General features: G+C 57.2%; 1 protein-coding gene across 1 annotated transcript in view; it reads right to left on the bottom strand.

Moving 5' to 3' along the window:
* JARID2 (jumonji and AT-rich interaction domain containing 2) overlaps positions 1–14,889 on the bottom strand; it is a 241,911-nt gene that overhangs the window by 17,096 nt on the left and 209,926 nt on the right. Inside the window, 4 exon segments of the mRNA XM_036868501.1 lie at positions 1,114–1,616; positions 4,727–5,397; positions 5,399–5,760; positions 12,625–12,857. Coding sequence (XP_036724396.1) covers positions 1,114–1,616; positions 4,727–5,397; positions 5,399–5,760; positions 12,625–12,857 — 1,769 coding nt within the window.

Below are 14,889 nucleotides of genomic sequence, written 5' to 3'. Positions count from 1 at the left end.
GATTTTGTGTCAGCTAAAGCAGGGTGCCTGTAATTCAAGACGATGACACCCAGCACACAACAGTCAATGCCCCCAGGTGCTGAGGGGGCTCAGAACCTGAAGCCTCGAGCTGCCGGCCCCTCGGCGCACAGAGGTGCCATGGAGCACTGTCACGGCCACCAGACTGCAGCCACAGCTGAGGAGACCCAACCCTGGCTGGGTCCAGTAACAGGAAAAGCTCTAGGCAAGCAGGCATCTCTCTCCAGAAAGCAGGGCAGGACTCAAGCCTAGGAGAGAATGAGAAGCGAGGCAGAGGGTGGCCAGAGGTGCGACCTCGGAGTGGGGACTCAAAGGGAACAGGCCAAACTCAGGGCAGAACCGCAGATGCCCGACGCGTCCGCAGACCACGGACAGGCTCGTGCGGTGGGAGCGTGACCACCAAGGCCTCCACGGGGCCCCTCCCCCGAGCCTACGGAGCAGATCGCTGCCGGAGCGGCGCAGGGGCAGCGCCCAGTCTGTGCCCCCTGCCAGCCCGGGTCCCCACCGACCTGTGGACACGGAGCCGGGCCGCCAAGTGGGAAGACACCAGGACGCCACCGCGCACCCCCGAGGAGGGAGCCTCCTCGGAATGGCTGGGCAGTTACGGGATGCGGCAGAAGCAGGGCGCCTCCCCTCCCCCTCCCCAGGAGACCCGCGATGGCGGACACAAAGGAGCCGGCAGAGCCGAGCTGGGCAGGCTGGGTGGCAGTGGGGGGACGTCCATCGGGAGCTACAGAGGGCCTGGTCCCTGTGTGTACGAGAGGCCCTGGCCCCGACGGGCAGCCACTCCAGGATGAGGGGCTGTGGCTCCCAGGCTGCACCCCTGGCACGTGGGCACACACATGCGCGCGCGCACACACAGACCCATTTAATGGAGAGGAAGCCCAAGGCCACGGCGGGCAAGCGACTCCCCTGGCTGGGCGCCCAGTAACCTCGTCCGGACACCCAGCCCCCTGCAGACCGCAGACACCTCTCTTTACGAGGAACGTACCCAGAGCCGACTGTCAGGGGTCTCGGGAGCCTGACACAGCCGAGCCCCCGGCCCCTGCATGTGCACCCGAGGCCTCATACCCAGGCCCCGCACTGGGGCCCTACCTTATATATACACTTGTGGAAGTCGCTGAGGATGCCTTTGTCCTCCTCCTCCTCCTTCACCACCTCCTTTTCCTGAGCAAAGAGTCGCCGCCGCCCCGTCTTGAGCTGTGCGGGGCCCACCTCCTTCAGCTTGCTGCGGAAGCCGTTCCTGTGGGCCACGCCGTTGATGAGCCCGTTCTTGGGCTCGAAGCGGGGCAGCGGGTGGAAGCGGTTGTAGTCCTGCTCCGTGTGGCCCTCCAGGGGCCCCTTGCGCCTCTCCAGGCTCTCCTTCTCCATCAGCACCTCCTTCTCCAGGCGCCGGTGCTCCTCGGGGGACAGGGAGTCATAGGAGAGCAGGTACTGGCAGTAGGCCTCCTGGAGCTTGGCCAGCCGGTCCTGGGCGGTTTTGGGGATGCGCAGCATGTCTGCTAGTTTGTTCCATTTTTTGAGGTCAGTCACTTGCTGCATGCCGCCCATCTCGTTAATCAGCCGGAAAAAGCAGGCCAGGTCGAGCTCACAGCCTCCTGGGACGGTGAGGGGAGGAAACAGAGGGACAGTCGGTGAAAAGGCCCGTGAACAAGACCGTCCTCCATCACCCAGGAGTCCACGGGTGCCCGGTGCTCACTGCATGCCAGAGACGCCACCAGGCCCTGGGGCCAGAGCAGCCAACAGAACAATCTAGTCTACAGAGAGGCGGGGTTTAGACCATCGTGGGCACTAGGACGATAAATAGAGCAGGACAGGCTGAGGGGCGGCTGTCTTAGGAGGGTGGTCAGGGCAGGTAGCCCCGAGGAGAGGACACTTAGGCAGAGGGCTGAATGGAAGGAGAGATGGCCGAGCAGATCCGTGAGGGGGAAGAGTCCAGCGTGCCCTGGAGCACGGGCAGGGTGCACACCTCTCACCCCCCAGGAGGCAGGGTGATGGAACAGGGCATCCCGGCTGGGGCTGGCAAGGCTTGGGGAGTGCCACCCGGCCACACCCACGAGGCAGCGTCACCTGGAACAGCCGCGATGTCGGAAAGTGTACACACGTAGCATGTGCTGTCATTCCTGACCCCCCCCACACCCCCAGCGCACACACACACGCACACGCACACAGACACAGTAACTTATTTTCGATCCCCCCCAGGATTTCCGGGCAGCAGGCAGCAAGCACCCACCTCGGGGCAGACGGTAGTCTGTCCCTCAGCTCCTCCCATCACCACTCTCACAGAGGGCTGCTTATCTCAGAAGGTGTATGGGCTGGTTTTCACTACGCCCCTTGATCACACTGTACAAAGCATGTCAAAACTCAGATATGTTTGAATGCCCGCCAAGTGACTCTCTCAATGGGACCTGGAAAATCAACCACCGTTTGGCCAATAAAGGGGGAAAAAATCTTCCAGAATAACCATCTACTGGCTGTTAGGAGGTGAATACACCACAAAATGGTAGGTGAGCAAAGTAAACATTAAGAACGTTTAGATCTTTAAAGGGTGGGGATAGATTTATATAAAATAAATGAACGGAAAAGCAGCGCAACTCCTGAGAGCAGCGCGTGCACGCTGGGCGAGCCGGGCACACAGGACCACCTCGGCCAGGGCAAGGGCGAGCAGCAGCCCGAGTCCATCTACCGTGCTGGGTGGGACGCTGGGGCTAGTTGTGGTCACTGTGGTCCGCGCGGCAGTGGGGGTCACGTCGAGGAGGAAACTCGCCCCAACCCTGGCTGGGAGGGGCCTAAAGCCCAAGATTCCAAGATGCACTCCAGGCCCTGCTCTCAGTCGGGGCATCTCCTGGGGCTGCCCGCACGCCGCCCGGACTTGCCGAGGTGAAGAGGGATGCGAGTCACCCCAAGGGGCTCAGGCCACAGGCTGACCAGAAGGGAAGCAATCACTGTTATTCAACAGCACTGAGAAAACTGACCCAGTACTTGCAAATCCATTATTTCACTCCTCACCTGCTATCACCAACCCGTTCTCAGGACCACGAGGATGGTACGTGACAAAGTGCCACCCTCCCAAAGAAGGAGCAGCCGCTCTGTGGATTCTGGGAAATTCCTCCAAAACTACCAGGTCTCTCGCACTGTGAGGAGGCCGAGCTCAGAGCCACAGCCCCAGGCCTCTGCGGGTAACGGGCCGGCTCAGCTCCTCTTCTGGAAGCTGACGACGCTTTACAGCTGGGGTAACAGCAACGGGTGTGAACACACACACCACAGTGTCAGGTCCTCGCGGCTTCTGGTGCCACGCGAGTCAAGGTTAAGGAAACCTACTCTGAATGGAAGATCGCTGGCTGCCCTCCTGACGTCACCTGAGCACACCGCCTGTCCCCAGAAGACCTACCGCACCCCCCCAGCAGGCTGGGGGACCAAAGACGTCCTACTGCAGCCACGACTTGGTGAGGTTCTTGGTCACCCACGCAGCCAGCGCCAAGCTCCCAAGAGGCTGGCACCTCCTCAGCCTGTTCCCACAGCCCTGTGTCACCTTCCACCACATCCCTGACAGTGGACCACAAACCAAGAATTCTTTCAATGTAAGTGATTCTCACCTGCCGAGAGTAATAATGAAACCTCCATCTTACAAGGAGCCCTATCTTACTGCCAACTCTTGATATCTAAATGACCGATAATATCTCCTCTGCTGCCTGCCTTTAAAAAGTTGTCCTCTCCAACTGGAGGAAGGACATGCCCTATTCCCGTCGAGGGTCTGGAGCCAGAAGGGAAGCATGTGACTCACCTGGCAGACCCAAAAGGAACCCCATCCGCAGAACCGGCGCGTCCCTGACAGAGTGAGTTAATCCTGGAGGCGCAATAAGCAGGAGAGGAAGAGGGAAATGTGGATTCCAAGAGCCATCCGTGGTCTCTGCCTGGGGGCCAAGTGTCTTCACAACAGCTGGGTGTATGTTCACAAAAGCAGGCACCAAGGAGAGCTTTGCTTCACTGACAGCCAGAGCTGTGCCTGCTCTCAGAAGTGTTCCTGGACCTGTGGGCTCCACGAGGGCCCAGTAATCGCCAGAAAAACTGAGATGCAAGGACAGATGAGCAGACAGAGATAAATGGGCTGAAATGTACCCCACCTACAAAGAGTCATATGTTGAAGTCCTAACCTCAGGGCTGCAGAGTGTGACTGTATTTAGAGACAGGGTCTTTAAAAGAGGTAAATTAAAGTAAAACGAGGTCATCATGATGGGTCCTAACCCAATGTGACTGGTGTCCTTGTAGCAAGAGGAAGGGACATCAGGAACGTGCGCACAGAGCAAAGACCGCGTGAGGACACAGGAGAAGGCGGCCGTCCACAAGCCAAGGGGAGAGGCCTCAGGAGAAACCAACCCTGCCAACACCTTGCTTTCAGAGTTCCAGCCTCCAGACTTGAGAAATAACTTCCGTAGGTCAAGCCTCCCAGCCTGCAGAGCTCAGGTAAGGCAGCCCCCAGAGGACGAATGCGTGGGGGCAGCGTTCCTGCCCCTCTCACCGACACCACTCTGGCCTCAGCAAGGCGGCCCGCACATCGGGGCAGCAGGGGTCGCCTAGTGTGAGAGCTGGGGGCACAGGACCAGCCCTCCTCCTCCCACAGCACCCCGCACCTGCAGAAAGGGGGGCCTCAGACTCCTCCCGGGCCCAGAAGGGCCCGGAGAAGCTGAAGCTGGGGCGGGGGCCTTACCTATGAGCGGGAGCTCGTCCATGGCGATGCCCTGAGACCTGAGGTGCTTCCTGATGCAGGCCAGCCGCTGCACATTGGGGCCCCAGCGCCGGCCCAGCTTGTGGACGTGCTGGATCTGCGTGACGAAGCGCATCTCGTCGTTGAGCTTGCACTCGGGCCGCCAGTCCGGGGGCGGGATCACCCTGCACATGCCGTACTTCTCCACCTGAGGGCGCACCGACTCGATGTAGACGAGCGGGTCGTGGAACTCCTTGGCCGACGGCCGCAAGACGGGGATCTCGTCCATGGCCGCCCACCCGGCCCTGCCGGCCCCCTTCTCGGCCTTGGCCGCCGCCTCGTGCGGCCGGGGCAGGGGCTCCGATTGCGAGGTAGAACGATTTTCACAGGGGACGCCGTCCGGCTTGCCGTGTGCTTGTCTGCCCGGCGGGCCCTTGCCGGCCGTCACCCGCTTCGGCCGGTTCCTCTCCAGGCTCCGCTCGGGCACCTCCTTCTTCCCGTGGCCGCCAGGCGGCGCCTTCTCCGCGGGGGCCGGGGCCGCCTTTCTGCCGGGACCCTCGGCAGCACCCGCCGCCCCCTTCATCTTCTTGGGGGGCGACTGCGGCTTGTCGGCCGGGGGCACCTCTTCCAGCCTCCGCTTGGAGTTCCGCAGACCCTCCCGCAGCTGCCGGCCCCCCCCCCTCCTTAGTGCATGACTTTGGGTTCAACCTGCCACTGACCTTGAGGCCATTGACGGTGTGCCCGGTGGACTTGGACGCCCCCCCGAGGGATAGCACCTGTTTTCGGGTTTTTGCATTGCTACTTTCAGTTTTCCCTGAGATTGTGTGGTTGACAGCTGAACTGGGCTTGTGGTGATTAGGTTTGGTTTCCTTGACCAGTTCTCTCTTGGCTTTGGTGTATGTGACAGTCCCCTTCGTCACCGTTGCAGTGTACTTCACAGTTTTGGACGGTGAAGGTCTGACTTCGCGCATCTTTTTGGCACTGGCTGCACTTGTACCCAGAGATGACATTCGAGTGACTCCGCCGACCTTAGAAACCTGGGAGGTGGCAGGAGGAGCAGAGGGGGAGAGGCGGAGTTAGCACCTGTCAGCGGGGACCACCCCACGCCCAAACTCAGCAGCCGGCGCCCACTTTTGAGAGGCGGCGGCACGGGAGTCCCGGCCAAGGCAGGCAAAACACACAGCCCCGAAGCCAGCTCTGAGATACTCGGTTTCAGGATCTCCGCAGGACTCGGGGCCCATCCTTCCGCGCAAAAACACGCAGCCAACCTGGGTGCTGCCCAGGGGGTCTCCTGGGTGTGCTGTAACATTCACGTTTGTCGTTTGAAACTAGATGTTTCCCAGTGAGGACCCTCAACGTGCCTGCCAATCACCTGCCACAAGTTAATAACAATAACACCCGACAGCAAGGTCTTGCAGATAAGGGGGCAGACACACAGACACACACACCTGTGCCAAGAAAAGACATGGCTGCAATTTCTTCTGTGCTCCCTACAGCAGCATGATCTGCCCACAGAATTTTAAAATACATGCTAAATAAGTAAAAAACAAAACAAAAATGCTATGGAAAGAAAGGAACAAGAGCACTCATGTGGCTCAGACGCCGGTCACGCGCCACGCCCAGGGGTGCAGCTGTCAGCTGTGGGCGTCTGCCAGTCAGTCACCTGTGAGACGGGCCCCAGGGCACCTCACTGGGTGCACCTCACCTCTCTGATGCAGCAAAACAGGCCCGACTCCTTCTGCACAGACGGCTCCCACTTCCCGCCCCTAAAGCGTCCGCATTAGATCCTACGGGAATTTGGTAAACGATCAGCCTCTCTTCACAGCCATCTTACAGCTTGGACACCACAATAATTTTGTGACACACAGAAGTCACCCTCATTTATAAAAAGAAGTCAGAGTGTGACAAGGGTGGACACCAGAAAAGCATTAATTTCCAAAGGATGACGACGGGCCCAGAGCAGGAGCTGACGCTGGGCTGGTTTGGTGTGGACACCATGTCACAGCTCTGCCTCTCAGTGGCCTCTGACATGTCATTTACCATCTTGGGCATCGATTTCTCACCTGCAACCAGGGATGCCAGGGTTACCTGAGCAACACCACCTCCCCAAAAGGCAGACTGAACATTACACATGCTCACTGGGAAACAGAGCAGAAACAGCAGCTGTCTTTTCTCACCAGTGAGCCCAGAGAAGAAGGTGACCAGGAGGAGGACCTGGGCTCCCGAGTTGGGGAAGCCATCTGGCACCTAAAGCAGTTCACTCCTCTCCTGTCCACACCCGATGCACCCACGGGCTGTGCAGCTGCCCCGCCCCGAGGACCAGGTTCTGGAGGGCAGGGCCTGAGCCTCAACGACCTCTTCGCTGGGCCCCATCCCCAGAGTCTCCCAGCCAGTAGGTCTGGGATGGAGCCCGAGAATCTCCATTTCTAATGAGGTTCTGGTGATGCTGAGCCTCATCCAAGGACCTACTCTGGGAACCATGGCAGCAGACTATCAACAGAAGGTTCTGAACACAGAAAAACGAAAGAAGCCCCCAGACCTGTATTTCTTCATTCGCCAATTATACGCGGTCCCGTCAAAGCCATGAATTCTTGGTGTGAGACTGTGTTCCATGAGCCAACCCCGGGGCGTTTGGTAACCAGGTTTCTGGGGAGCCAGCCTTGACTTCTGGACTCGGTGAGGTCCCAGACCCCACTGGGGAGGGAGAGGCCAAAGAGAAGGCCCAGGAACTACAGCCTGGATGCACACTGCCGGCCACTCGAGAAAGAAGCAGGACTGACAGGGCAGGTGGTCTAGAATACGGAACAGGAAATTTAAAAACAAAACCAGAACAAAACTAGCAGCCTGGCAACAATAAATTAAAAACAAATTTATAAAACCGGGGGCGGGGGCAAAGACAACATTTCCATGATAAGTACCACTAATTTGGAATAGGATGTATGGTGAGGAATGCAAACACCTCAAATTTTTAACTGTTCTTTCAAATGCTTCCATTGACTAAAAACAAAACAGACCATTCAGAAAAACTAAAGGAAACAGTAAAACCCTGCTGAGGCTCACAGAAAGAGTTTTCCATCGGCGAGATGCTCAAGGATCTGCATCTTCAGAGAAGACACCCCTCGAAGCCCTCAATCTGTGGTTAGCCTGCTCCGACTCTCACCCAACTTACACATAAGCAGACGCACGGCACCGCTAATCTCTTCTTGAAGATGAGGATCCGCCAGCAGAAACGGCAGCCACCGCGCAGTGGACACCACCAACCGCTCCTGCCGGCAGAGCCCACCGCCAGCCGTCATGTCTTGCCGAGGTTTAGGTTCAGTGCCTCCCAAACCCGGGAGCCCTGTGAACCCCTGGGGAGCTTGGACATAATGCTGATTCCAGTCTAAAGCCCTCCCCATCCAGATTCTGACCCAACCGGTGAGGATGGAGAAAGGGGCTCAGTGTGTGCAAGTCCCAGGCAGCTCTGCGCTCCCCCGACACAGCTGTGCACCTGCAGGAGGCCAGGAAGCCAGGCTTCCACTCTCCCAGATTCTACCTGGAGGAACAGCGCAGGGCCCCGGGTCACACCAGTCCGGCTTCTCGGGGCCACCTGACCTCCTGGCTCACTGTCGTACAGGAAACTCCAAATTTTCACATGGTGGAATTCCGCATAACTATTTCACCATCTTCAGTGGCAAAAAGATCGCCTTCTCGTTTACCTATTTCTATAAACACAGACGCCTAGCCACTGGCCTGTGCTTGTCTCCAGGGTCCAATGAGTAATCGGTACCAAAGGAGACAAAGCTATGGAGGGAGGCACTGTCTCACCTTCACACTGAGCGTCTCCCCAGCCACCGCTCTATTCCACCATGGAACAGAGGCCAACGCTCAGTTTCACCTCAACACACGCCCAGGTCACTTGGCCAGCCCACCACACGGGCCTGCTCTCAACCCTACATATCTGGAGGAAGTGCTGACACGGGGAGAGGGGTCACTGTGATTCACTGGAGAATCAACACTCGGGAGGCGGGAGGCCCGAGGCAGAGCCCTCCAGGGGGCAATAAAAGCCCTTCAGCTGAATAACTTCACATCTCTTCAAGGTGCTCCTTCTCAGCTCAGGTGTGGGCTTCTGACGCTGCACCCCACAGCTGTCACCCAGCTCTGCAGGAAGTGGGGTGTCTCGGCCCACCACCGCCCACCCGGCACCTGTAGCTCAGGTTACCCCTGTCGCACAGACATGAAGCGGTCCTCTGTTCAACCAGAAAGTCAACTACCAAACTCCCATTTCCCACTAGAGGGAGCCATTGAGTCGAGTGGCTCTGCCCGTCCTCTCAGAGCAGCAGCAAAGGAGCCCAAGAGAAACACTATTGGTTGGGGACAGTGCATTTGGGCTTTAAAATTCAAATTAAATAGCAAAAGAGCCTAAATGAACAGAATCCACTGGACAGGCGGCGAGTTGCGGACAGGGAAGGCAGGCCTGCTGGTGTGGCGGGAGCCGGGAAGGTAGTGAGCAGGGGGGCGAGGCGGACGCAGCCCTGCTCTCCAGAAGGAACGCCTGGTCCTGGCCGGAGCCCCTAACCTTCCCGAAGCACCTGCCGCCTCCCCTCTGCAGGCCACCTGGTCACAAACACCACAGGACAAAGGCGCAATTCAAACTCCCCGCGTGGCCTGATGACGAGCAGAGTCAGACCTTAAACATTCTTCTAGCTAGGTTGTCTCTCTCACATCTCTGTGAATGCTCGTTTTTCATTTTCCAGAACGTTGAAGAATCCTCCTCATTCTTCAGTCTGAACAGCCCAACCTCCTCTCTCCATCCTACTAGGCCAAGACGTTCTGCAGCTGCCGAACATCTGACTGTGAAAACCTCTCCTCAAAGGTACCACAGCCCGGCAGACGCTCCGCCGGGCGTGTCTGCCCTGCCACGCAAGCTGGTGGTTTTCTTCCTCTTGTTATGGCTCGGCCTCAGCGCAACAGATGAGAACCGGGAGGTGAGCCGGCGGGGGGCAGCCTCACCGTCCACGTCTTCCACCTCCTGGCTTACCAGCCACACACAGCTGTCTGCCAAAACCTCCACGCGACACGCTTGGAAAGCATCTCCACGCCCTCTCTAGGTGTCAGAAAGGTTGCTTCTCCACCCTCAATTTGTTACTGTCTTTTACTGCACGTTAACGCGACACCTACCACACATCCAATTCATCACCCAGGGCAGTTCCAGGGCTGCTACCCATGTGTGGGTGTCACCTGGCACACCTGGAGCCTTTGGGAGAAGAAAAGCTGGAGGATTGGGGAGGCCCCTCACACTGAATTCTCGTGCTCTGAGTCTCAAAGGCCGGGGGGCCGGGGCTTTTATGAAGGTGAGCACTCCACCCAGCCCCGTGAGAGGCAATGTCCTAGTAAGAAGAGCGAGCTCTCGGTGCACTGGGGCCAGCGGGGCATGGTCACTTCTCAGCAGCACCCCTACACAGGGCCTCCCTCCACCCTGCCAGCTGGGCTTCGTACAATCACTGATCTTTTCTTTCAGGCCGACAGAAAAAAATTAATCCTATCTGAAATTACGGATCCGAGTATCCTCTGGGCCTCCCGTCTTTTATGCAGTTGAAAAGATGAAAGGTCAGATTCTAATCACTTGCATCAGGCCATTACAAAGGAATCTACAATGGGCTTCTATTGACCTTTTTGCTTAGAGTACTTAACTAATGGGATTTGATGGTGTCAAAATTATCCTTTCATTTCTCACAATGTCCCTGGGAGAAGAGTTGACATCATTGGCTCCAAATGAACAATAAGGCTCAGGAAGGCTAACTATTACAGCTTAAGTCTCGGTGAAGGTCGTGGTCAGAGCCCAACTAGACCTGGGAGTCCTGGGTCATCCCACCCGGGTGGATTAGACAGGGGAGGGAGGGCAGGCAGGCGGGGGTGGGACGGGGACGGTTACACCCCACCTGCAAGACCTGAACCCAGAAAGCTGGCCAGGCTCCTACAGTCACTCAGATGACAGTCTGCCCTGCTACCCAGGTCTCTCCTCCATCTCCAGGCTGCGTGTAAAAGGGGCCGCGTGAGCCTGCTGTGGACCAAGGGGATGGGGCCATCCCAGGGGAGGGGTACCTTCTACTCCCCTCAACTCTCACCTCCAACTGCGAGAACTCCTCTTGTTCAGTTACAAAGGGAAATCCTGAACTGAGGGGCAAGCGCTGGGGGTTGAGGATGAGCTTGGACCAACTGAGATGGGGGTTTACTCAATCCAGCCTCACGTGAAAAAGTAAGAGAGAGAGAGAAAGAGAGAGAGAGAGAGTGATTATGGTTCTATGTGAATAAAGTCACACATTCATTCCTCACTGAGATTCCTGCTCCGCAGATGGATCCCTTCCCTCTCTAGACCCCTTCGGAGTTGTTGTCTTCCATAAGCAAAGATCTGGAGGAAAGCTCTGCACAAGGCCCTGTCCGGCCAACAGCTTTGGAAATGGAGTGGGGACTCAAGACACCAAAGGGATGGTGCGTCCCATACTTTATCCTGAAAATCGGGCACCCAGCTTGGGGGCGGCCAATTCCACAATCACGCTCAGGTGTTCTCGTGAGGAAAACATGAAGTGTGTGTTTGAGGAACAGTGGGCAATGTTTAAAAAATGCAAAAACCACCTGTTTAATCTCAAGATAACACTTCAGAGGCACTAAGTGGCAATCTGAGGGCCGTGGAAACATTAAACACGAGGACTCTTGCCTCGTCCACTCCAGCTGGAGAGCTGAGTGATATCTGAAAACTTAAGGCTGAGACTAATACTACGTGTGTACACACACCATCCTATGTATGTGCATGCACAGTTACATCTTCAGAGACGACGGTCCCCAACATCATCAAGAATGAGAAGGACCCTGGGGACAGAGCAATTCAACAGGAGGAGCTCCCACCTTCACACCACAAGGACCATCTATTACTCTCTCCACAACAGCGCCCGTCAGGGAATCTCCAGGCCACCCGCGCCTCGCCCAGAATCAATCAATCTTTCCAGATTAGAGTCCTCAGTCTATTCTAAGGCAAGTTTTAACTGTCTGTGACAAAATGCCCAGTGTGGAGAGCTCGTCTCTCATCCCCACGGCTCACTGACTCTCAGATGCGGTGAGAATGGGAGCAGAGGGTGTAACGAAATGCCACTGGGCCCGGGGGGGCCTCACCGAGCTCCACCCCCGCCTCATCCCCAGTGCCCCCCTCCCAGGTGCTGAGAACTCTGTCCAAGCGCAGGGAGAGGTGCCCACAAAGGATCTGCGTTCTGGATGTGACCCCGAAGTCGGGGCGTTGGCGGGGGGGGAGCAGAGCACGTGCAGCCTCCGCTAACCCTAAGGGCTCAGGATGGAGCGAGTGTCCCCCGCGGCTGCACCCGTCTCATCACCGCCTGCAGGCCTATCAGAAGTCCTGCCACGAGCCACCAACGTGTCCGTCAAGAAGAACAGGGAACACTCCAGGCCGTGTGCAGGCCTGTTCCAAGGTCACCTGTGGCTCCCGGCCTAACCTGAGGACTCCTCGCCTCACCCGGTGCCCCGGCACTGGGGCGGGGTAGCGAAGGAGCGTTCCCTCCCCACCCTTCTCGGGCGTCCCAGCAAGCGAGGCTCCACTGCCGCTGGCACCGGGTGCTGGCAGCATCCTCCAGGGAGGGATGCAAACCCACCAGTGGCCCCGCCTGATCCATCTTCACGGGAGGAGAGGCGTGTGCACCGGCACCTCTGCGCCCAGGTCATGCTTCTCTCACCCCCTCTCACCTCTGAGCGTCCTTTCCTGCCTTCTGAGCTCTGGAAGGATGGATCTCTCGAGGCTACTACTCACATTTCCCCTTCAGTTAACTTGATGAAACGCGGCGGTGGCATCTGGCAGGAAGGCCGGCACCCTCCGGGCCAGACCCTGGTCCCCCGGCGGCAGGGCTGGGCTTTACCTGTTTCCGTAAGTCCTGAGCCGACCGATGCAGAGGGGGGTGGTGGTGAGCGGGGAGCCCCCTGGCAGAGGAGCCCGCGGAGGGGGCCGCTGGGGGGTGGCTCGCGGCAGCCTGCTCCCTCCGGCCGTCGGCCCGGGGGTCGCTGTGCTTCTCCTTCGCCGGAGTGGCCTCTTTGCTTTTGTGTTTCTGAACGGGTTCCTTCTCCCGTGATGACCTGCTGGAACCATTGAAAACTGGAAAGTAAGGAGAGAGGAAGAACAAAGTCACTACAGAGGATGCTGCCTGCTGCCAGGTACCCTAAGTCCCCCAAAGACAAAAGGAGAAAGAAAAGGAAAACATTCTGGACGAACATCCCATCTCACATGCTCTCAAGACCCAAACTCAAGTCAAAACAACCACCACAAAGGACAGGAATAATCCTAAACACAGAGAGACCAAAAAAAAAAAAAAAAAAGATATAAACACATCCTAGGAATTATCTGCTTTGGTTGAAACCATTGAAAAATCCATTTAAAAAAATCCCTACAGGGACTTCCCTGGTGGTGCAGTGGTTAAGAATCCACCTGCCAATGCAGGGGACACGGGTTCGAGCCCTGGTCCGGGAAGATCCCACATGCCGCGGAGCAGTGAAGCCCGTGTGCCACAACTACTGAGCCCATGCACAGCAACTACTGAGCCCACGCGCCACAACTACTGAAGCCACACACCTAGAGCCCATGGTCCGCAACAAGAGAAGGCACCACAGTGAGAAGCCCACGCACCACAACAAAGAGTAGCCCCCGCTCACCGCAACTAGAGTAAGCCCGTGCACAGCACCAAAGACACAACGCAGCCACAAATAAAAAAAAAATAAAATAAAATAAATTAAAAAAAAAATCTCTACAAAACAAAAAAATAAACACACACACACACAAAATACACAGCAGCCCTCAGAATATCAACATCACACCTTAAACAAAAAGAGAAGAATTAAAATGAAGAAACCAACACAGGGGCTTCCCTGGTGGTGCAGTGGTTAAGAATCCACCTCCCAATGCAGGGGACACGGGTTCGAGCCCTGATCTGGGAAGATCCCACATGCTGGAGAGCAACTAGGCCCGTGAGCCACAACTACTGAAGCCCGCATGCCTAGAGCCTGTGCTCCGCAACAAGAGAAGCCACCACAACGAGAAGCCTGTGCACAAAAACGAAGAGTAGCCCCCACTCGCCACAACTAGAGAAAGCCTATGCGCAGCAAGAAAGACCCAACGCAGCCAAAAATACATAAATAAATAAATAGAAAAAAAGAAAAGAAACCAACACAGTCACATTCCACAAACAGGGCCACCTCATGTATAAAGATACAGGGGATCTGAAAAAAGAATATGTTCTTCAGTTTAAAGTAACGCATTTAAGGCTGCACATCTGCTGACGGATATGGGTGAGGACACAGCTGCTTCACCTGACCCCTCAGTGACCAGAGAAGAGGGACAGAGAGGCACAGGCGCTCTGAGCCGGACCCGTTTCTATCCCAGGAGTCACAACACACCCACAAGTATTAAGTGTTTGCCGACAGCCCAGGGGCCATGGTCAGGCGGGGAAGTCACTCACCCTCTGCATCCAAAGGGACTGGACCTTACCCTCACGCCCATTTTACGGAGGACGCCAACAGAAGGCGAGCGCCGAGCCCAGGCCCACCCTGCTGATCCCCAGGTGGTGCTCGGTGCTGGTCCCCCGTGTGCCTGCTGCACACCCCCGAACCCGCTTCCGGGAGCTGAGCAGAGAACAGCGATGCTCAGGGTCCTTACAGGAAACTTCATCTCGCTGCCGCCCTGAGGTTTCTCCTCTGTTCACAGCCGGGACTCACGCTCCACGAAAGACCTGGCGGGCCCGGCACTCCTCCACGGCATCCACAAGCCCTTCACATCTGCTCCTCCGGTTCCCGCAGGTCCCCCCCCACCATCTCAAACCCCCCGGGCAGGTGGCCTATTTCTCCAGGGAAGGAGGAAGGACGCCCCATGCTTGGCTGCCCGGCCCCACGAGCTCCAGGCGGAACAGCCAGGGAAGCCAGTGAGCCCGTTCAGCTGTCAGTTTAAAAAGGCTCCTGGAGCATTTGCTGACAGAAGGAGCCTTGAAAGGTCACTGTGTCCACCCGCCCACCGGGTACCTCCACTCCAAGGCTACCCACCCCGCAACCAGGCCTTGCAGAATTCCAGGCAGAAGTCACCACAGGACCAGGCAGCTGTAAAGAAAAACTTCCTCCTCCTTTGAGTTGAAACCTCTTCC

The sequence above is a fragment of the Balaenoptera musculus genome, chromosome 11 (genome assembly GCF_009873245.2).
Source record: "Balaenoptera musculus isolate JJ_BM4_2016_0621 chromosome 11, mBalMus1.pri.v3, whole genome shotgun sequence".
Classification (NCBI taxonomy): domain Eukaryota; kingdom Metazoa; phylum Chordata; class Mammalia; order Artiodactyla; family Balaenopteridae; genus Balaenoptera; species Balaenoptera musculus.
This window is presented reverse-complemented; position numbering and strand designations above follow the sequence as displayed.